Source organism: Oryza glaberrima, chromosome 6 (genome assembly GCF_000147395.1).
Source record: "Oryza glaberrima chromosome 6, OglaRS2, whole genome shotgun sequence".
NCBI lineage: Eukaryota > Viridiplantae > Streptophyta > Magnoliopsida > Poales > Poaceae > Oryza > Oryza glaberrima.
In genome coordinates, this window is record NC_068331.1 from 23861052 (window position 1) to 23884930 (window position 23879).

The 23879-nt window shown below is 42.9% G+C and overlaps 2 protein-coding genes across 5 annotated transcripts; both read left to right on the forward strand.

Moving 5' to 3' along the window:
* The first annotated feature begins 354 nt into the window (after positions 1-354).
* On the forward strand, positions 355-3005 carry LOC127775745 (galactan beta-1,4-galactosyltransferase GALS1-like). Its single transcript, XM_052302037.1, has 2 exons — positions 355-1681; positions 2159-3005. The coding sequence occupies exons 1-2, from the start codon at positions 465-467 to the stop codon at positions 2502-2504; spliced, it is 1563 nt and encodes a 520-aa protein (XP_052157997.1). The 5' UTR covers positions 355-464; the 3' UTR covers positions 2505-3005.
* A 10134-nt stretch (positions 3006-13139) lies between these two features.
* On the forward strand, positions 13140-19490 carry LOC127777845 (uncharacterized). 4 transcript variants are annotated; one of them, XM_052304464.1, is made up of 5 exons: positions 13140-13430; positions 13704-13743; positions 13900-14151; positions 14251-14466; positions 18409-19490. In XM_052304464.1, exons 2-5 carry the CDS (start codon positions 13741-13743, stop codon positions 18703-18705), a joined length of 768 nt encoding a protein of 255 aa, XP_052160424.1. In that variant the 5' UTR covers positions 13140-13430; positions 13704-13740; the 3' UTR covers positions 18706-19490. The 4 variants fall into 4 exon arrangements, with proteins under 4 accessions (XP_052160424.1, XP_052160423.1, XP_052160425.1 ...); XM_052304463.1 differs by having other exon boundaries at positions 13141-13430; positions 13651-13743; XM_052304465.1 differs by having other exon boundaries at positions 13142-13430; positions 13889-14151.
* The last annotated feature ends 4389 nt before the right edge of the window (positions 19491-23879 follow it).

Sequence of the window (23879 nt, forward strand, 5' to 3'; positions counted from 1 at the left end):
TAAATGAATTGAATCTAGTAGAAACACAAAGTACACACAAGATACCACCAACTCTCAACGCATTCGGCTCGGTTCGGTTGTTTACGCAGTTACGCAAAATACCGTACAACTAGTATAAGTAACACAATAGTACAAGATCTTACAAAGGTCTCTGGCGTTCAGGCTCAGGTTTGTTGTTTGTTTACGGTAATCCAAATGATGAGCCTAGTAGCTTCCGTTAATTAAGGAGGCTAAGCCAGAGAAACATTCCAAGCCGAGGAGAGAGAAAGAGAGTGGATAGCAGCCATCAATTCCTGCCAGGAAGCTTTCACTTTTCGTCCCAAAAAAAGCAGCGAATTTACCAACCCAAACCCAATGGAAAGGTCGCTGCTGCCTGCGGCTCGCGTAATCCTCACTACTACTCCTCTCACTCACACACTCACACTCCCCCTCACTCTCGCTCGCTAGCTTGGGCGGCGGCGAGGATGCGGAAGGACGCGGCCGGCGGCGGCGGCGGCGGCGGCGGCGGCATTGCGGCCGGGCCGGCGCCCGCGCTCCTCTGCTTCGACCTCAAGCCGTTCCTCGCCGCGCTCACCGTGCTCACGCTCATCACCGCCGCGTGGCAGCTCCGCTCCTACAGCTCCGTCCTCCCTTCCCCATTCCCCGTCTGCGCCGACCCGGCCGCGCTCTCGCCGCCCCGCGCGCTCGCCGTGCGCGCCGTGGCGTCGAGCGGCAATGCGAGTGTCTCTTCCGACCCTGGTGGGTCGCCCGCCTCGCTGCCGGAGGTGGGGAACAAGAAGCCGGCGGCGGCGGCCGATCCCAACAGGCGGGAGTTCCGCGCGGCGGGCAGCGCGGCGGCGCTGTTCGTCCAGATGGGCGCGTACCGCGGCGGGCCGTACACCTTCGCCGTCATCGGCCTCGCGTCGAAGCCGACGCACGTGTACGGCAAGCCGTGGTTCCGCTGCGAGTGGGTGCCGAACGCCAATGGCTCGGCGGCGGCGGCGGCGGCGCGGCCGATGCGCGCCGCGAACACGTACCACATGCTCCCGGACTGGGGCTACGGCCGGGTGTACACCGTCGTGGTGGTGAACTGCACGTTCGCGCGGGTGCCCAACGCCGACAACGCCGGCGGGAAGCTCGTGCTGAACGCCTACTACGGCGCCTCCCCGGCGCGGTACGAGCGGATCGTGGCGATGGAGGAGGCGCCGGGCGCGTACGACGCGGCCGAGTTCCGGCCGCCGCACAGGTACGACTACCTCTACTGCGGCTCGTCGCTGTACGGGAACCTCAGCGCGGCGCGCGTGCGGGAGTGGATGGCGTACCACGCGCGCTTCTTCGGCCCGCGCTCCCACTTCGTCTTCCACGACGCCGGCGGCGTGAGCCCCGCCGTGCGCGCCGCGCTGGAGCCGTGGGTGCGCGCCGGCCGCGCCACGCTGCAGGACGTGCGCGCCCAGGCCGAGTACGACGGCTGGTACTACAACCAGTTCCTCGTCGTCAACGACTGCCTGCACCGGTACAGGCACGCCGCCAGGTGGACCTTCTTCTTCGACGTCGACGAGTACATCTTCTTGCCCGACGGGCGCTCGCTCGAGGCCGTCCTCGCCGAGCTCGAGCCCTACACGCAGTTCACCATCGAGCAGAACCCCATGTCGAGCAGGTTATGTGCACGGAACCCCGACGAACCGGAGACGGACTACTCAAAGTAGGTGACAATTTTCTTCGCCCAAAATATGTTCTTTTGCTGAAAAGATTGCCTCTTTTACTTTCATAAACATTGCATTATTCAAAATTGCTATAGTTTGAACTGGAATTGTCAAATTAGGAAGTTGGATTGCAATGCTGCTTCCTTTTCCATTGTTTACTGACCAAAAGGGCCAAGTAGGGATTACTCCTGAAATCTCTGTGTCGTTGGAATGGCACACTAATGCAAGCGAACTGGGGCCTGAATCTTGCAAATTGCAATGCAGCTTTTTCTTTGTGGTTTGCGTTTTGAGTTGACAACGAATCATAAGTGATAAAATGGATATTTGATGTCATGTTTAATTAATGTAGGATACTTCTCGCAATGTCGCTGCTGCATCCTGCAATGTGTTTTACAGTCTTGGTTGCATTGCTTTTGTAACATTTGGCTATGGTTATTCTTGGAAGACTAATTGTTCTTTTCTGAAAACTTGTTCAGTGAATGGGGATTTGAGAAGTTGGTTTTCCGGAATTCAATCACTGGGGTAAGGCGTGACCGGAAGTATGCAATTCAGGCCAAGAATGCATATGCTACTGGAGTTCATATGTCGGAGAATGTTATCGGGAACACCACGCACAAAACGGAGCACCTCATCCGATACTACCACTACCACAATACCATCAATGTGATTGGCGAGGTATGCCGCGAGTTTGTGCCCATTCCACCCAATGGTGGATTAATCTGGTCCGAGAAGACGCCCTGGTACTACGATGACAGCATGAAGCGCATAGCCGACACAGTGCGGGAATTCGAGAGGAAGACCATTGGTGATGTGCGAGTGTGAATGTGCCATGATCGACCACCAGAGAATGAACAGATGTATAGTATTGCTGCTGTCCACTCGTGAGGATTAGCAACGGCATGATGTGATCAGCTGAACAGATAACCTATGATTTGGACCCCTCTGAGCTGACAGAGATGTGAATTAAAAGTGAAGCTGCAACCCCAAACGAATGGATGTTTATGCGCCACTACAATTCAGTTTCTGCAAAGGTGAAGATTTTGTAAACAGACATCTCATCACTGTAAATCTCATTGTTTTATTTATGATATATAAAGTGTATTCCATTCACTCAAAGATACAATCGCATAAGAAATTTATATGACGACAGACTTGGTTCATTATGCACTTCCAAAATATCAAACGACCATTTGCAGCATTTTCAAATGGCACTTTTCACCTCATTTTGGTAGACCCAAAAGTTAATGCATAAACATAAAAAAAGCAACAGTTTCTCAAACTAAAACAATTTGTAGGCGTGAAGTAATCAAATCTACATGATTTTGAAGTCCCTGTGGCCCTAAAGTTATTGAGTGATGTTATAGTCTTGTAGCTAGAAAGGCAGAAAATGAATAGGGGACCGGGAGATGGGCGTGGGTTGTATGATTGGGGAAGGTGACTTTGGCCTATAGCATGCTGCTGTGGACTTTGTGGTGTTGTCTCCAGCTGCTGCCTTCCTTGTCATGGCATTGCTGTTTTCTTCACTGTTTAGTGAGACAAATTCTCATGCCAGATTTTGGGATGTTAACAGTGATTAGGAATTTTCGGTTGAAGCTTTATGTCATTTTGGTATAATGTCGCATCAAGGCTTAATTGTCTAGTTATTAGTTAGGGTTCATCCTCGCTCGCGTATTTTTGGGAATCTTCTTGTGACTTCATCTTTTTCAGTCTTCATGTTATCCATCCGGTTTAAGGGGAAAATGATTCTCTATCACCTGATGAGGCAGTTTATACTTTATAACAACTACTGATGAACTGAGCAATGTCTATGCTCTTGGGTCTTTGATAGTGAATACTCTGTGTGGCAATCTCTACATTAATTGGCATGCCATTTATCTGCACAACAGCCTAATGCATCCAACCAATAGCAGTAGGACCAAATGGCACCCCTGGCTACCTGCTATAAATTTTTCCGTTTGGAATTTTAGTAGAGTAGTGCTAGGTAGATGAAGCAGGAATGCACTTCAGCAGTGAAGAATTACTGTTCCAGGCTCCAGTGTCATGGACTGCACATCTCCAGATGAAATTACAAAGAACTCTTCCCACTTGTCTGCCATAGATTATATTGCAATGTTCATGTTGAGCCCCTCCTGCCTATTCCATTTCAGTTTCTTGCTGCATGAAAAATAATCTTCCCATGAAAAACCACAACAAACCTGGATTTCCAGTTGGTGATAATTGGAGTCACGACAGTGCAGTTAGTTCTACATTCAGTTATACTAGTAGATAACTAGAACATCTTAAGTAGCATCCTTTTATCTCTGGAATTCTGAAGACTGAAGCTTACTCAGGTACTAACAAAACCGACAAATCTGAGTACTGACCACCCAGATGAGTTCAACTCACTTCAATTGTAGCCAGAAAAAAATGCTGTTACCTTTGGTGTCTGTGTAGAAAATACACTTGTAGCAGTAGCAGACTGGCAGGGGCAATGGCTTGCCCCAAGATACCAGCTCAGCCCAACTATTCCCCATGCTACAAACATCCAAATACCCCTTGCCTACTGTCTTCTGCATACTACAACACCAGGCCTGAACCCTGAACTGGAGAGATTCTCTTAGTGCTGAAGCTGTCAAATGTTATCTATACGGGTGTGTTCTTACTACTAGAATAATATAGAAATGACGGATAAATGTGTGCACTTCTATAATATGAACCCATTTTTTAACTTAATAATATTTTATCAATGCACTTGTATCCTCAAATAATTATCACAAATCATTCCGCTATTCAAAGCAAAGTAGTAACACTAGTATTACTAGGTGGACCTGACCAATCATTCTTGTGCCTGTGTCTGTATCTGTATAAATCGCTACTGTATTTTTTTTTCTCAGGCTACAATCTAATCCTGTTTAGGAAGCATCAAAGCATGATCCCAGCCGGTACACTGGATTTTGCTTGGGGACCTTTTTGCTTGTTCTAGTAGCAAAAGCTGAAGACCCATCTTAAAAAAATTCAAGGAAAAGAAAACCAAAAAACAAAGGTGAGGATCTCCAGCAAAAAGGGGGAGAAAGAATGAGACAGTGGCATGCGCACAGGCCGCTTGTGATCCCTTGTGGGGCCCACCTCTCGCCATGCCGGACGGAAGCCGTTGCGGATTTGTAACCGTCGGAAACTTCCAGAAACGCAACCGTTTTTACGCTCGTGAAAAAAGGGAGGAACGGGTCGCCATGGGCTTTGGGCTCGAGGTCCACCCGTTGCTGGGTCCATTGACAAATGGCCTCTGTAGGAGTATAGCTCGTTGTGGGGCCATCTGTCAGTGAGTCGCGGAGTATTTATGCAAATCCAACCAGGATTTTTGAGAAATCGATTTGAATAGGTCAAAATTGACTACTACTACATCTGTATCACAATACATGCCATTAGATACAGGAGAAAAGTCTTCCTACAAAGACCAGGTTTCAGAGAACCGGAATGCCGTCAAGATTAGGCCCGGAGTAGTTTCCAGGCGAAACCATTGACTACAGGTGAAATTTGGCCAAATTTTATCGAAAATATAAATTTAATTGATTTTTTTAACTTGATCGGTCTACCGAGTGTTTCGTTTTAGCCGGCCTGAAACCTTAAGTTTTTGCAAAACCCAAGCAGTTTCCGTCGGTTTTGTAAAGGAAAAAGTACGAATTACCCACCCCCGAACTATCGAGGTCGTCCGAATTACCCCCTGAACCACAAAACCGGATATTCTTCACCCCCAACTATGCAAACTGGACGAATTACCTCCCTCGACCCAATCCGCGGTGGTTTTGGCCACGTGGCGTACACATGGCAATCCAGTCAGCATTTTATTTTATTTTTAATGGTGGGACCCACATGTCAGACCCTTTTTTCATCGGTCAGCGGCAGCGGCGCGCATGCCGGCAGCCGGCACGCATGGCGCTACGCGGGGAAGGGCGATGGGCGGCGGCGTGGGGGCGGGCCGGCGGTCGGCGCGCCGGGAGGTGGAGGGGATGGGGGAGAGGTGGGCGTCGGTGGCCATGGCTGGAAGCGTCGGGGGGAGGACGGGGGACGGCAGACGGAGGCGCGCGTTGGGAGCTGGAGCGGCGTCGGGAGGAGGATGGGGAGGAGGAGCAAGAGAGGCGGAAGAGGGAGGCAGCGGCGGAGGAGGAGGAGGCCGTTCCCGTGACCAAATCCGCCGGCGCCACACGGGGGGACGACCGTCGTCAGATCCGCACGGGCGACGGCCACCGCACCTCCCCACTACCGTCAGATCCGCACGGTTGCGCAATCCACCTTGCCGGGAGAGGAGAGGGGAGAGGAGGAGTGGGGGAGAAGAGGAGGAGGAGGAGGCCGTTCCCGCTCGTCGGGTCGGGGCGGGGCAGCGGCAGCGGCAACTGCGGTGGAGGCGGCGCATGAGGTCCTGTGGGCGCACGGCTACGTGTCGACGGCGGGGCGGCAACTGTGATGGACGGCGGCGCGCGGGAAGTGGCGGCCGCCGTAGTGCCAGCGTGTCCGAGCTCCGCGCCACCGCGACGGTGGGGAAGGAGGTGGCCGCTGTTGCCTTGCTCCACGTCGCGCTGTCGCCTTGCTCCACGTCCCGCCGCGGACCTTTCATGCTAAAATCGGACGATTTCGACCTTTCCGGATGTCGATTGGGATAAGGGTTTGCTTTAGGCTACTCTACTAAGACTCGAGGGCCGACTTCACGTAACTAAATGGCTGACGGCGCCGCCGCCGCTGCCTCTGCCACCGGAGCCGGCCGAGCTCGTCGACCTGCTGGCGCCTGCCTCTCCCCCATCCCCTCCATCTCCCCGTGCGTAGAGAGAGAGAGAAAGAGAGAGAGAGAGAGGGAGGAAGAGAGAAAGAGGGGTCTGACATGTGGGTCCCACCATTAAAAATAAAATAAAATGCTGATTAGATTGCCACGTGTACGCCTCGTAGGCCAAAACCACCGTGGATTGGGTCGAGGGGGTAATTCGTCCGGTTTGCATAGTTGGGGGTGAAGAATGTCCGATTTTGTGGTTCAGGGGTATAATTCGGACGACCACGATAGTTCGGAGGGGGGGTAATTCGTACTTTTTCCTTTTGTAAATCATGCGGTACATTGTTACTGCTAAAGGGGTGCGCAGTGTGTGAGTGTATAGGGCTCCCAACTTGGATTGCGTACAATTGTTACATGCAAGCTCAGCAAGCCTAAGTAGCTTGGTGGGCTTCGTCAATCAGAAAAAAAATACACATATTAGGGAATGATCTAAAATCAAATAATTAGAAGGGGTGAGGCTTTGAGTCCAGATCGGCTAGCCCGCCACCTTGTGTAGCTAGCCAGAAGACCCTCGGGTGTTTCTCTGTTTTGTTTTACATTGCTTTGTAATATATCGTAGTCTCGTATAAAATATTGTTATTTTATTGTCACTTTAGTTTAGGGCTCGATTAGGATTTTAGGACCCCAAATTTCACGGGACAACTAGGCTCAAAGATAGGATTTTGAAAATGAAGTGTGCTGGTCCCATCTAAAGTGAGTAAAGAGAAAGGGTGGTATTTTGAGGTAGTGAGAAAATGTGCGAACATATTGCTGATAAGGTGCAAAATTCTCTCTCCCGAGTAATTATTATTATTATATTTAGAGACCATATATCTGGAAACCAGGAGCTCTGTCGATCATGGACTCCACAGCGGATCCTGCATCCCAATTTTATGATAACATATTTTAACATCGGTATGAGCTCCAGTGATGAAGATGCATGGATGATTGCAAGGAATAATCCAGGAGCATCCACCATTTGTGATGATGCCATTGCACATGTTTCCCTTCCTTTTCGCACGAATGTACAGCAACGCTAAGATATGACCATAATGCATAGCGATCATGTACTACTGTTAGCCATAAACCTTTCTTTTTAGCTAATCTCTTTCTCTCCTTTTAATCTTGGAGCATTGCCTAATGTTGGTAGAAAGCCATCCTTTCAGCTTCAGCAAAGACGGCCCATGATTGACAGCAATGCTGAGGATAACTGCAACAATGAGCTGTTAACACACAAGAACAGATTACTTCACTGGTAAATTAGGATTATAATGAGCTGTTACACACAAGAACAGATTACTTTCTCACTTGTAAACTATGATTGCAATGAGCTGTAACACATAAGTACATAGTAATACTTCGCTGGTAAATTCATCCATGTACATTTTGTGGGTCCCAGGTTAGGTAGGCTAACTAATCTACCGGTGAAAATATATATTAGTAGTAGTACATCTTTTAGGGAGAATTCACGCACATTTGTTCGTACGCATAAGCATTCATTTCTAGCCTGATTGCTTCATCACTACGGAGAAAGAACAACATTGTTAGACATGATATCAGCTGATCGCTATGTGTAAGTCCGGACAAATGGATAGCTAATAATTCAATTGTAATGCAACAACATTTCTTTTTATGATGGAATTAATTAATTCAATGCATCCCCTTCATCAGATATGGTTTTGTTTGAAATAAAGATAAATTAAAACCCGACATCTACACCCAAAGTGAATGTACAAAGTGAACAGCATCTATCAGAGACGATATATATCCGGTCACCTGATGCAACTGTATAAGCATGGATAGTGATAATCTCCACAAAACTCAAACAATTTCTGCAACACGTACTCATATATCTTTCTATGGCTGAGAAATTTTAAGCTATTTTAAGGGATTGTCAGGCTTATGTACACATAAGCATAATCGCATAGACATCGCTGTCAGACGAGGTGCCGGTTTATGGCTTCCTTCAGTGATTACGGCCGGCTTTGTTGGCTTGGAAACTTTGATCAAGATGATAGCGACAGGGTGTGTGTCATGGATTAGGATAATTGTTGCCTTGCTGGTGTTAATCTTGTTTGGGATGACAAATCAAACCAAGCTGTTTCTGTTAATGTGGAAACTCAACTTGTTCTGCTTGACCTTTGTTAGATCAGCTTGTCTCTACTGATGCAAACAAAAAAATAAGTTGACAAGAGGGTCACTTCAAGGGAAAAGAAAGGTAGAATCATGAGGTGGCAAGCCATGGTTAATGGTCAGCATTATGCATGACTTATCCTCCTCAAAAGTTTGTAGTTCTGATGCTAGATTCATCTTTCTTTTTCTTTTCTTTTCAGAAGAGGAAATAATCTACCTTTATTCTATCTTTTCACAATTGGATACAGTTAGTGCTGACCTTGCAACCTCAAAACCTTGGGCCTTTAGGCCTTTCTCATTTTCTTCTTCCTGATATTATGGGCCAAATAGGCCCAATATAGCTCCTTGCCGGAAAATGGCATTTCCATCTCAGTAAAAAAATTGGCCAAAAATTTTAGAAGGAAAATTCTGTCTTCACATCATTTTATATCTATCATTACTACCTATAGACGTTTCATATAATGTAAAAAAGAATTTCAAAACAACATTAATAAACACAATAAATTCCTTTTTTTCGAAACACAATAAAGACACAGACGCTCATATAAACGCACGTACGCTTACCCTTATGAACACACGCACATCATACTCTTACCTCTATTTCTGTGAGTATCTTCGAAGATTGGACCCGTATATCTTGAGATTTACAAATAAACCGAATTAATCACCGCATTAATTAATTAAGGAAGCTTCCCCCAACTTTATGGATGAAAAAGGCAAATGTTTGGCCAAAAATAGAGGAGTACATATCGGTGCTTTACTGCAGCGCGTTGCGGCGCCTTAACTTGGCGGTCACGATTAATCCGAGGGATTAGCCGGTAGATAAGCGTAACTTTCACGGAGTTAAAGTGTTAAACAACGATCCGGTGCAATGTATGTGTAAACTTAAAGGCGAATCCTCCACGCGACCCAGCTGATGCGATGCCAAATTGCCATTGCTTGTCGACGAACAGTGTAGTTCGCCTTTCTCCTACCTTGTGTGTTTCTGTTCTAAGCAAAGCTAGCCTCGCCGAGTTGTCACTGCGAACTCCGGCGAAGACCGGCCGCCGCCGGTGGGTTCTATGATTGGATGGGGATCGACGTCAATGGCATTATGGTGGCCGGCGGCCGGAGAGGCCGTTGTGATATCTTGTCTGAATCTGGCGTCTCGCTTTGATCATACTAGCTACTCTGATCCGATGATCGGTAGCTCCTGTCTTCTTTGACATATGGTGCATCTATCCTTTCATTTTTCGGCGTAATTTCGATCATAATCCTCCTTCCAGTTTCCAAGGATGAAATCTTGTTTGAAACTCTGGACCGGAATCTCTGAAATTCCTGAAATGTTGACAAATGTGAACTTTGGTAGCTTTATATCGGTCAGACACTTTAGAGAAATCCTCTGCTTTTCTTTAGTTTTCTCAAAAGCTTTTCATTCGCTTGCGATTTTCTCGATTACATAAAGGACGTACATGCACACATTCTCCCTTCCTTGTTCCTGGATATAATTATGCATTAAATTTTTAGATAATAAAAATAATTTATACTTCTGGTTTCTACACATCCATAAATTTATTCAACAAAATAAAAAAATATATGGTGATGGGACAAACCCCAAACTCTCCCTTATATTGACTAGTGAAACAAACATAATTTTTAGAGGATTTTTACAGTACATTCTACTTGAAATAAGTATATACTTATCACGGGCTAAAAACCACATGTTCATACTGTTACAAAACATGAAACATGTATATGAAGTACAAATTTTTCAAGGGAAAAACTAATGCCACTTGATAAATTATTCTACATCGCAGAGGAATCCAGATTGATCTAGCTAGAAACAAAGGAAGGAAGGAACCAAACGAACCGTCGATGATCGCTGTCTATCCTGGTGACGTCCAAGATAGCATAACATAGGTCAGAGGGAGATGGGCAAAATAAAATATGCAGAAGAAGAGGGAGAAAAGAGAGAAATGGAACATCACTCAGGATAGATGGTTAAGGGAGTGACAGGTTACACAAAACCTTTTCCAGTTTTGGACTCATCTTCCTGATACGGTGAAGATTCTCCCCCCTAATATCTCTTCCTGTTCTGCTGACAGAAATGAGAGGAGGAGAAAGATTAATAGAGTGGAATTTAGGCTCCGGTTCTATGAGTGGAAAGCCTTTTATAGTAGCACACTATGCACTCGTCATGATTCCAAATATGCACTAGAATTGAGGCTTTATTTCTTTTTACTCTTTTGCTTTTGATTCTTATTACAGTCATGCTTCTAGATTATGATTTTTTTTAGAAGTTGGATTTTTTAAAAAAATGATGGTGGATTTTGGATTTTTCATATGTTTGTAATATACCGGTGGTCAAAGTTTACAAACTTTTATTTTTGACTTTCTAATATACTTTAGAAAAAAAAAGGAAGTATATGTGATGTTAAGAAACTGGCACCCCTAAATAGCAACGTGGAAGAACACTATAGAAAGCCCAAACATCACGGAATCTCCGAGATATAATATTTGTTAACGAGGTTTAGTCGAAATTTACATTCCGAGAGGCACTGACTATGGGCACTTATTTCTAATCCAATATAATATAATTACATATCAGGGAATCAATGACCCTTGACTAGCTAGCCAATCGTTCTTTTTATTTAAGGAAAGGTCCATCATTCCTTCGCCTATGTTACTATCATTATGTTGTTTACATTAGCTGCCTCGCTTAAAAGAGAGCTTAAGATAGAGTCTGACTCTAATTCTATTCATACATCATACTCCCTCCGTTTCAAAATGTTTGACACCGTTGACTTTTTAGCACATGTTTGACTATTCGTCTTATTAAAAAAAATTATGAAATATGTAAAACTATATGTGTACATGAAAGTATATTTAACAATAAATCAAATGATATGAAAAGAATAAATAATTATTTAAATTTTTTGAATAAGACGAATGGTCAAACACTACTTAAAAGTCAACGGTGTCAAACATTTTGAAACGGAGGGAGTATTATAACTCTAAGTCCTACCTGTTATAGGCTTTATACACATATTCAACTAACATACGGGTTATAAAAACAACAATTTAGTACTAAGAAGTCTTGAAATAATATATATACTATAATGAAATAGCAAATTATTGAGGCCACACATTTTTTTTTGGAAGTGCCGTATATGATCGATATACAGTAGTTGGGACAACTACAAGTGTCATAGCTAGGTTTCCACGTCAACTAACTGAAATAGGTTATAAAATAAATATATACAAAATGACATACACATTAGATAACATGACAATAATTCATAGCTTATTTTACCCTCTGTAGTTATGTAAGCCCTAATTCCCCGCAAAAAAAAAAGTTATGTAAGCCCTAATAAGATGCATATGCAAAACAATATTTCTGGGAACAATACATGCATACAAGAAGAGAGAGAATAGGTTTGAGTGGATGAAACATATTATTAATCTCCCATTGACACGTACTATGTGATGTCAATCGATGAACACATCATTTTAAAAACATGATTTGTAATTGCTTGCTCTAGAAGGAGATCATGTATAACTAAGTCAACGAGGTTACGACTTGCCGTGTTTGCGAAGCACGTAACAAATACTAGAACATGCTGGGAATTTAACCATGTCTCCTTCCTGAACAAGAGGAGCTAGTATCCAACCATTCTGCAGGTACAATTGCTGTGTTCCTGCAAGAAATAGCCATGGTCACCATCCAGCCACTTGGACCCTGACTTGGGCCACAAGATGCCCTAATGTTATTATTGTGGTAAAAAAAACTGGAAGAGGTTATCAAAATGAAAGGAAACATATGCAATAATTCAAAAAGATAATAGTAATAAAAATACAAATAAACATATGCAAAGCAAGAAGAGAAGAGGGAAAAAAATCTTGCTGAAAAATGCATTACTAATTTCCCAAGGAAAAAGGCGAAATTAAATGAACCCATCGTCATCAAGCACTAAGGTCGTCATCACCCCCTCGGTGGCCATCTTCCACAAGCCACAGTCCCCATCGGACGGCCCATATTGCTCAGCGTGGGAATCCCTTTCCCTCTCCTTTTTCTCTATGTCATCACCATGCCACATTTCTCACTCATTTCACACTCACACCCCACACAAATTCTCGTATTACAAAACGGTCCTTTCTCCTCCACGCGGCGCTCCGCCTCGCCACGCGTATATGACCATATATGTACCCTCCGCTACTAGCAAAAGTACACAAGGTACAAATAACACTATGCGGTACAGTGATCATATTCTTCAACATCAATATCTCTATATGAGAATATATTTCATCATTTATGGCGGAAATTAAAGGCGGCGAAACCGATCGGAGAATTTCGGCAATTTTGCGAAAGTATGGGCATGCAATCGAAAAAAGAGAGAAGGATTTCTTCCTTTCTTTTTTTTTGGGGACCTTTAGCTATCGCAGGAAAGAACCGTCGACACGTCTCTCCGGTGTACAAACCAAACCGCCTTACATCGGCGTCTCAGCTCCACCGTTTCATTTCGTTTTTTTTTCTCTCATTTTTTCTTTTATTCCCAATCCATCTCTCATTGTCAAGAGAAAAATAAACAAATAAAAAGACAAGGAAAAAGGAGGCCCTCATCGATCGATCGATCGATATAAATCAATATATATCTCTCTACGTATATATATTTTTTTCTTCTCCTCTTCTTTCCAAAGCTAAGCTCTGAAATATATCAAGACGAATTCCAGAAGGCCCGAATCGATTTCCATCAATATCTACGGACACATCCATCCATTTTTTTCCCTCCTCTTCTCATCAATCAACTTCTTCTTTCTTCGTGTTCTTCAGCTCTGCTAGCTACTAACCCTCGGAGCAGGTAACAATTTAATTTCGTTAAATAGTGGGTGTTAATTAACCAGGGGAAGGGGGCCCGGGCAACTCTCAATCCGGCCATCACATCATGGATACTGCTTCTTCCTCCTCCCTGTTGCTGCATTCATCTCGCACCATCGTAGACGACGACCCTTTCAGTTGAATTCATTATTATTGCAAGATTGATTTCTTCTTTGTTTTTTCTTTATCCTCTTTTGCTTTAGCTTCGATAGCTAGCTTAGCTGCTTGAATTGGTGTTTGTTTCAACTCTCTGAAGCTCTCTGGAAGAACGGGCGGCGGCGGCGGGGTATATCATGGTAAGATTTAGAATTGTGTTCTTTGAAATCTTGATTGGTATATGGTCTAGTTGCATTTTAAAAAAAAAGTTTAATTAGAGGTTAATTTGGGCGTGATGTGATGTGATGTAATTTGTTTGTGTGTTGTGTGTTTGGGTTCATGGAGACGTGGTGCAGGTGATGGTGGGGATGATGGAGACGAGCCCGGACGACGGCGGTGGCGGCGAGGCGATGGCGGCGGCGCAGCAGACGGAGGAGGACATGGGGCCACCGTGGCTGCGGCCGCTGCTGTCGACGAGCTTCTTCGTGGCGTGCGCGTCGCACCCGGAGCTGAGCAAGAACGAGTGCAACCTCTTCTGCCTCGGCTGCACCGGCGACGCCCTCTGCGCCTACTGCCTCCCCGCCCACCGCGACCACCACGTCGTCCAGGTAATAACCATCTAGTCTTCTTCTTCCTCGTCTCCGGCGAGACGATTTTGAACAATTGAATCGAATGAATTTGTGGTTGTGATTGCGATTGAATGGCAGATTCGGAGGTCGTCGTACCACAACGTGATCAGGGTGTCGGAGGTGGGGAAGCTGATCGACATATCGCACGTGCAGACGTACGTGATCAACAGCGCCAAGATCGTGTTCCTCAACGGCCGCCCGCAGGCGAGGCCCGGGAAGGGCGTCACCAACACCTGCGAGATCTGCTGCCGCAGCCTCCCCGACTCCTTCCGCTTCTGCTCCCTCGGCTGCAAGGTACCCCTAGCTAGCTACCTTCTCTCTCTAACACTCTCTATCTTCTTCTTCTTTCTTCTTTCTCTCTCTAGCTAGCTACCCTACACCTCGATCTCTGTCGTCCATGGCATCTGTGAGTGGGGGCCATGGCCACCTGGTGGTGCTGCAATGCATGTACACTCTGTCCACACTACCATGTAGAATCGTTAATTACAAACGCGGTTGCTGTGATGTGAGAATTGAGAAAGTGGCCGGAATATATAACCAAATTGCCTTTTGGCACACATAACCAACTAAACTAACTACAATTGCCTTTTGCACACTTAACTAACTAAACTAACTAGCGGCGGCGGCGGCGGCTGCCGGAGATCGGTGAATCGGCCGGCGACCGGCTAGCTGCATTGGCCGGCAACTGAGCTGAAGAGGGGCAGGGACCATGCTGATGCAGGAAGAGGCATATACACACACACACAACATGACATGCACATTGACACTGTTGGTCTGTTGCATTGCAGTTGCACCATGTATGTATGTTGCGTCTGCACTTGAGCTAGGTGTAGTGGTGGCGACTTCTTGGGGACTCTTTGGAGTGGCACAGTACATTATAGTACATTGGGATGTGTCAGCAAAGCATATCATAGGTAGGGTTTGACTCTGGGTTTATTTAGGTCTCTGGAAGTGTCATTAGCAAACATGACAGCCCAGGGGGGGTATGTATATCTACTTCTTTGAAAAATTAGTTGGTTAGGATGATAACTGGTACTACCTCCGTCCCAAAATAAGTGCAGCCGTGGATATTCGTGCCTAACGTTTGACCGTCCGTCTTATTTAAAAAATTTGTGAAAAATTTAAAAATATTTAGTCACACATAAAGTACTATTCATGTTTTATTATCTAATAGCAATAAAAATACTAATCATAAAAAAATTTCAAATAAGACAAACAGTCAAACATTTAATGTGAATAGTACAAAATTGCACTTATTTTGGGACGGAGGGAGCAGACCACATTTGCACTGGCATTCTGGCAATTGACTTTTTGAGCTGACAAAACTAAGGTTATCAATCAGGTTTATGATACAGCAAAATGTGCAAAACCAGGGCTTGCTTGCACTGTAATGCAAGTTTATTAGGAAATCACTGATTAATTCTCTTTTTATCTCCTTTTGCACTTGAAGGGTGCAACAAGCTAATGAGACATTCTCCATGGAATCGGTAGGTCCCAATTATTGCCCTCTGAAAATTGGGGCGTGTTGGTACGTGTGCAGCCGTTGAATGCAGCTAAAATGGGGCCCCGTATCTATCTCCTATTCTTAGGCTTAGCCCATTGTACGTCCATTTCCATCAAGACTGCTTCTGCTGCTGCTGCAAATAGATCAAGCCAGCCATATATGGAAGATTATGCATTTAGTATATAACTTAATTGCCAGAAAAGAGTGCATTTAGTAGAGGATTGTATATGTACTTCATCTCCAAATCATGGTTTACTTAATTAATTAGCCTTTTAACCATAGTACGTCCTACATTTAGCATGGGTTGATTCGTCAATCACCCAATCATTAAAATTTTAAAAATTATATATTTGAAAGCTATGTGTTTTGCTTATCCGTTTGATTGCAAATTGCTGCAATGGGGATTCGTCAATCACCCGGTCATTAAAATTTTAAAAATTATATATTTGAAAGCTATGTGTTTTGCTTATCCGTTTGATTGCAATTGCTGCAATGGGGATTATATAAAAAAAAGTGGCCCCCTAGCTACAAGTTGAAGCTAAAGTACTGTTTTTGTTTAGGACAAGGCTGCTTTCAGGTAGTAGGTAGACTTGAGACATCATAGCCGGATCTTCCAGCGATAATACATTTCTTTCTCTCTCTCTCTCTCTCTCTCTCTCTCTCTCTCTCTCTCTCTCTTCTTCTTCTTCTTCTTCTTCTTCTTCTTCTTTCGTAGAATGCATTGTATATCCAGTTTACCTCTCCTCTTTTTTCCTATGAAAAAGAAAGAAAGTAAGAGGGAAAGCGTGTGCGCTATCCAGATAAAGTTGACCTTGCCTTGGAGGTGATGTTCTACCGAATCACCATGTCGTGTGCTTGTCTGGGTTTCTGTGTTTGTTTTTAGCTTTGATTATTGGATATATGGTGATGACTGTTGCAAATTCAACTGATCTTTGTGAGGTTTTGCAAAATGGGAATTGTTGCTTCCTTTATCTGAAAATACGGAAAATGGCAATGGAGAGTGACTTCTCCCTAACTTTCTTTCATCTTCTCCCTAACTTGGGGATCCTACATTTTCATCAGGAACCTCTACTTCTTAGTCTGTATCATTTCCGTCAATTTGTTACGAAATCAATTCTATCTCAAATAAGAACTAGCAATCTAACCATGGAGAACAATGCATGCAAAACAATTCTAAACTCTAGATCGAGGGGACTTTCCCGCGTTGTGTGTTTGTCAGTTATGAAAACATTTAAAATTTTTTTAACAAGATAGATTTATATGTGATAGATCACTACACAAACATACAAGGTCAAAGTTTAATTTGTTTTTTTTATCCTTAGAAGTTAAGTTTTAACTTGCTTGTTTGCAGAGTAATATAACACATATTAATCTATCGTCTCATTATTAAAAACATTTTATAACTATTTGGTTGATACGTAAATAACGAGGTGATGTCCGTTCGAGAATTTAAAATTCACTCCTGACAATGCATATACATATTCAACTTCGCATGTATTAGTATTTATTAATAAGAAACTACTATTTATTACTAGCAAATTGTTGTCTTATCAAAACTTTAGGGCGTCAGGAGACACCTGGTATCTAGGCACTTATGCAAGCTCTAGAAAAAATAGGAAAGCTAATCATCAGTGTCAATGAGACAACGAGATGATGTGCTATGGGGCTGGGAGCAGTTAGTGCAAGGACAAACGGATGGATCAATAATACTCTACCTGATGAGACTTTTCACACGTCTTCATCAACTCACACTTCACTTATTTGAGTTATTACTTCCTCTGAAAGCCACCCTTGTGGCCATGAAAAATTCAGTACCCTTCACCTGTTCAATCTTGGGTCATTTCAGCCATTGTAGCAGTTTAATTAGCAACCATGTTTTTACCGCTAATTAAGTCTTCGTCTACTCATTTCACTTATTGATCAGTTATTTCCTCTGAAAAACCACTCCTGCGTCCATGAAAAACTGATCATTCAGACATTCACTTGTCCAAAATCTTGTGTGTCATTTCAGTCATTTTAACAGTTTAATTAGCACCATGTTTTTACTGCTACTCATTTCACTTATTGATGATCAGTTATTTCCTCTGAAAACCATTCCTGTGTCCATGAAAAACTGATCATTCAGACATTCACTTATCCAAAATCTTGTGTCTGTCATTTCAGTCATTTTAACAGTTTAATTAGCACCTGTTTTTACTGCTAATTAAGTCTTCGTCTACTCATTTCACTTAATGATCAGTTAATATCCTCTGAAAACCAATCCTGTGTCCATGAAAAACTGATCATTCAGACATTCACTTGTCCAAAATCTCGTGTCTGTCATTTCAGTCATTTTAACAATTTAATTAGCAACATGTTTTCCCTGCTAATTAAGTCTTCGTCTACTCATTTCACTTATTGATCAGTTATTCCTCTGAAAACCACTCCTGTGTCCATGAAAAACTGATCATTCAGACATTCACTTGTCTAAAATCTCGTATCTGTCACTTCAGTCATTTTAACAGTTTAATTAGCACCATGTTTTTCCTGCTAATTAAGTCTTCGTCTACTCATTTCACTTATTGATCAATTATTTCCTCTGGAAACCACTCCTGTACATGTCCATGAAAAACTGATCATTCAGACATTCACTTGTCAAAATTCTCGTGTCAGTCATTTTAACAGTTCAAATACCAACATGTTTTTACTGCCAAGTCTTCCACTGATGCATATGTATGCTTGACATTGTTCAGCTGGGAGGAATGCGGTGGGACCCAAGCCTGACATTCGCCATCCGGCCGAAGCGCGGGCAGGACTCCGGCGACGGCGGCTCCGGCTCCGACTACGACTCCTTCAGCCCCAAGAAGGCGAGGAGGGCGGCGGCCGGCTACGATCAGCTCGGCCGGTTCGACCGGGGCATGATCCGGTGGTCCGACGACGAGGGCAGCAAGTCCAACACGGCGCCGATCACGCCGACCACGCCGCCGATCAACCGGTGCCGGCCGTCGAGGAGGAAGGGCATCCCCCACCGTGCACCCTTCTACGGTTAGCTCACACACTACACCAACCAAAAAAAAATTATCACCCATCACCAGCATATACTAGTCTGTCCTAAAAAATGCAAACTCTAGCTACGATTCTAGACACATCGTAGCTAGGATTGTACTTTTTTTTGGACGGAAGGGGTATATCACTAGCTCTTCAGCCAAAGTGACCAAACCTAGCTATCACCAGTTCACTGCTAGTACTAGCTAGCCACATATATGTACATGATCAAGTGTCAGGTCTGAAATAGTGAAGTGATATCCAATCAGCTACTGTTAGGTCACTAGCTAGATATGATATGTTGATTAGCAGCTAGCCTGATACATATAGTTGTATAAAATATACAAGTGTACACAATAATTAATCTAGGTCATGAAGTAAGTATATATGTGTACATATGAAATATATTGGCAAATGTTGTCATCTGGAGTAAGTTATAAAGGCCATGGTGGTGATGGCCTGCTTTCATGCATGTAGACACAAGGTTAAGTTAAGACAAGAAAAAGGGAGACACAGGGAGGATAGAAACATAGGTAGTGGTTTTTAGGTAGGTCGAGATTAATATGTGAAAAAGGAATAAGCATCATGTATTTATCTCGGTTTGTGTAGTAGTATATACTTGGCTGTTTGCCCCCACCACCCAATGCGTTTATTAGCGTTGTGGTGTGTAGTTTTCCACTTTTAAGTTTCAGAGTTTCTCCTTTGATCCTCTGGGACTTAATTTGTATAGACAATGAATGATGTTTTACTTGGAAAAATAAGGGAAAAAATAGAATGATGGATGACTTAATTAAGTTGCTTGAATTACTCTCTTGTAAGTGGAAGTGGTTATGCACCCACAACTCTGTAATATATTTAACTTCAATTTTTTTCACAACATTGTATATGTGTACAGCTGATGTTGTTTTCTCAGCCCTGCTTCCTGTGATCAAGCATGTTTTGCTTCCGAGGCCTCATTTAGAACAAAGGAAAATTTCACATGGAAAAATTTCCTGCATTCCAATTAATGAACTTGCTTATACCCAGCGAAGAAATCACTGAATCAACGAGGAATCAGTGTCAGTAACTAGCACCAAGAGGTGTATCAAATCTTAGGAATCACTGAATCAATTAATCCTGAACAGAAGCGATCGAAGAAAACAGTGTGGTAGCTAGAACGAGCATCAACGAGGCGACACTGAACAGTGGTGCCGGTATGTGCTCTTATCACGGCCATTTCTGCAACAGCACGACAATTTGCATCAGTGCATGACTCCTAAAAACTTAAAAAGTGTAGTCTCAGTCTATTAGTATTAACTTGCTGCGTACTACTGCTTATACAGATATACTCCCTCTATTTCCATATACTTGTCACTATTTACATTTCAATTTCGACCTCTTGTCTTTTTCTTTCTTTTACAAAAAAATTAACACATACTTGGAAAGATATTGTATTATAGAAAAAATATGTTGTGTCGTACATAAAAGTTCCATTAATGTTTTATCCATAGTAGTCTAACTATTAAAAAAAAATTAGTAGCCATTAAAGTTGGAAAGTTATTAGACTTATTGGCCATGTGTCTTACGACAGAGACCGGGGATACAAAACATTTCCATTATATAAAAAATAATTTGTAAAGTCATTTAAGGAATGAATAGAGTATTATATAACTCTCCTTTCAAAAAAATAGTTATAAAACCAACTGTAATGCTTTATCTCACAAATGGGGTCTCTGTCACTGTCAGCGAAAGCTCGGCTTACCAGTTCCGGGCTTATCTCACAAATGGCGCTTAACATGATATATAGTATAAGCCAAACAAAAGAACCAAAATAATTCACTGTCAATGAGGAACAAGAGCGTTTTGATCCAACAAGAAAGGCGCCGGGAGGACGACTTGGCGACCGGAGCAGCTAGCATCTGCGTTAGATGAACCAAATGTGTCGAGATCATGGTGCTAGCGATCAGAGATTCAGAGATTCTGGGAGCTTGTTGCAGTGTTGCTTGCTCCAGAATTCCTGCCGCTAGCTGCCTTTCTGTGCGTGTTGTTATCTGATCTGATGGAGTAGTCAAAATAACAGTCGTCAGTAATCCTTTTGGTTAGGGTCAGATCGATGGAGATGGTAATGACTGATGACAGTTGACAGGCATGGGTACTGCTCGAACAGGCCGGCCCAACACGGTCAGGGAGTGCAATTTGAGCCCTTTTTTGTGTGAAATATGGCCTTGTTAGTTGTGAGTCACTTTCTTCATTTTCTTTTTCCTTTTTGGCGAATGAGTCGCTTTCTGTTTTGATTGTAAGGCTTGGCCATCATTTTCTTCAAGTGGAAATAGGTGTAAACATGTCAAAGATTTTTCTTCTACTCTTAAATGTGCCCATTTTTTCCCATTAGAAGTGAGCCTGAATTCTTGATCTAATTATGGAGAACTTATATATCTTGCGTAATTTTACGTGGAGCTAGATAATTAAAATAGAATTAGATTTTATATATAACTCTTAAATTATCTTTTTAGATGTAAAAAAGCAGAATTGGATTCTGTATACAACTCTTATCTTCTGCCAGGGCCGGTCCTGGGGTTTTGGGGCCCCAGGGCGAAAACTTATATGGAGGCCCCTACATATATACATAAACTAATTTATATATTTATATAGTCTGATAAACACATACCATTTAATATTCGATGTGACAAAATTATCTATATATAACATTTTAAAACTCCAATGAGAAATAAATAGCAGTAGCGAGCAGAGAAGTCGACCGGCGGACGATTGACACGAGCGTGGTTACTGGCGAGTCGCGATTTGCCAACTTGCTGTTTTCGTTTGCGAGACGCCGAGAAGTCACCGAGAGCGCAGGAGCAACGAGCGGCGTGACATGATCAAGGCGGCATGACGTGAGTGGCGTGATGTGATCAAGGCAAAGCGACGGGAGTCAAATGAAGATTGCTTCGGCTTCGCTAAAACAGGCCTAACGATGGACTAAAATTCATTTTCTGTATTAGGCTATTCAGCTATCTAACTTAATATAGATCCATGGCACGTGGACTAGAATTATACAATACATAGTATATATACTGTATGTGCATAGGGGGCCCCTAGATTTTAGGGGCCTCGGGCGGCCGCACGGCCTGACCCCCCTAGGGCCGGCCCTGTCTTCTGCTTCCATATATCAATATATATCGTTGTATTTTGTATGCTCGGGTGTTTACCCTTCCTAGGAAGGTTATTGTTGTTGTTGTTATTTTATCTTCTCTATCAAAGATATAAGGCAAAGCTTTTGCCTTTCTGTTTCAAAAATTATATTTTGCGCACAAATATATCTATTAGTTTATACCATTGTAATTTGGACTCATGAGTCCATGAGCTGACACATTATTCTTTGTCTATGATTGATATCAAAATTTCTAAAAAAAAAATATGGTGTTTCCTCTAAGAGTTTTCTTGCTATATAAGTTTGATTTTTATCATCGTTGGATTCAACTCGAGAATCATGCTCTAGTGGTTTAGCATAATGATGATATATCTTCCGTGTAGCAGTGTGGTATGATGGCAACGTTGGTACTATACTAATTAATAAACTCCCCCATCTCATTTTAAATGCAATTATATGTTTTTTGTCCAACGTTTGACTATCCGTCTTATTTAAATTTTTTAATATGATTGGTACTTTTGTTGTTACTAGATGATAAAACATGAATAAAACTTTACGTGTGACTTTTTCTTCATTTTTTATAATTTTTTCAAAAAAGACGGACGGTCAAATATTAAACATGGAAATTCATAACTACGCTTAAAATGAAAAGGGTAGCTTTTTTATGATAGGGTGAGAGCAAACTGTTCCTAGAGATAGATGAATGCCAAGAAGCACCCTGTCTGTTAAGAGTTGTTGGAAGGTAGCATGGTGAAGTGGTGATGCAGTGCACCAATGTTATAAGTGAGAAAAACGGGTGGTGGTTAGGATTGGTGATAGGGGTGATAAGATAGATTGGTTTTAAGAGGCTGATTGATGCAGAAAATGAGGGAAATGACACAGTAGAGGGATTATAATGGAAAAAGATGATGAATATGTGATAGTGGTCAGCTAAAGGGGTGGCTGAGGCTAATCAAGTGCTTAAGCAAGTATACGGCTGGGAAAGATGCTCCGTTCTTTTTTCACTTCATGCTTAATTTGAATATCAACAGAGTCTCTATTACACATGTTTTGTCATAAATTTCTTAAAATATATTTGGAACGTTATCCCATCTACAGTAATCACAATCTACAATTTCAAAGGAAAAGGAAACAGTAACCGCTAACAAACCTAACGGCCAACGGTCCCAACCTCCCGAAAACACCCCAGGTGGCCAGGTCATTAACTGCATGTCACTGGCTTCACTTTTCTCATTTCAGATTTTTTTTTGCGGGGAAGAGCAAAATCGAGCATGTTTAGTTGGTGAAATGAAAATATTTTAAGTGTCACATCGAACGTTTGACCGGATGTCGGAAGAGGTTTTCGGATATGAATGAAAAAAACTAATTTCATAACTCGTCTGGAAACCGCGAGACGAATCTTTTCAGCCTAATTAATTCGTCATTAGCACATGTGGGTTATTGTATCACTGATGGCTAATCATAGACTAATTGGGCTCAAAAGATTCGTCTCGCGATTTACATGCAAATTGTGCAGTTAGTTTTTCTTTTTATCTATATTTAATGCTCCATAAATATGTCCAAAGATTCGATGCGATGTTTTTGGGAAAAGTTTTTGGGTAACTAAGCTGCCCCGTACATTACTCAACCAACAAATCCTTACATAGTTACATATATGCTGAGAAATAAAGCTACAAGAGTCACCTGACCAAAAATTTGAGAGCTGGTCGGTGCGAGCTTTATATGCTAACATATGACTAACTTGATTTTAGGATCTCTGTATCTTCTTTATGATAATTTCCCTCTCATCAAGTATCAGGCGCTTGATCTCTCTGACAATGTACGCGAGAGCAGAGCGATCATGGTCTTTCGACTGTACAAGTTGAACCGCCGTCAGGCAATCATTCTCAACTTCGATAGGGAGTAAAGTCCATTGGAGTGCCAACCCAATTCCTTCCACACAAGCTAGAAGTTCTGATTCCAAAGCCTCACGGTAACTATTCAGAAACCTGCAAGAGGAGAAAATGATCTCCCCTGAACTGTTCCTCAGCACCATCCCAATTACTAATT

What these genes read in the sequence shown, in the direction of transcription:
- LOC127775745 (XM_052302037.1), top strand. Translation starts at nt 465, where the DNA reads ATGCGGAAGGACGCGGCCGGCGGCGGCGGCGGCGGCGGCGGCGGCATT. An exon ending in CCGGAGACGGACTACTCAAA is followed by an intron (nt 1,682 to 2,158) that starts GTAGGTGACAAT and finishes AAACTTGTTCAG; the next exon opens with TGAATGGGGATTTGAGAAGT.
- LOC127777845 (XM_052304464.1), top strand. An exon ending in GCGACCACCACGTCGTCCAG is followed by an intron (nt 14,152 to 14,250) that starts GTAATAACCATC and finishes ATTGAATGGCAG; the next exon opens with ATTCGGAGGTCGTCGTACCA. An exon ending in TCTGCTCCCTCGGCTGCAAG is followed by an intron (nt 14,467 to 18,408) that starts GTACCCCTAGCT and finishes GACATTGTTCAG; the next exon opens with CTGGGAGGAATGCGGTGGGA.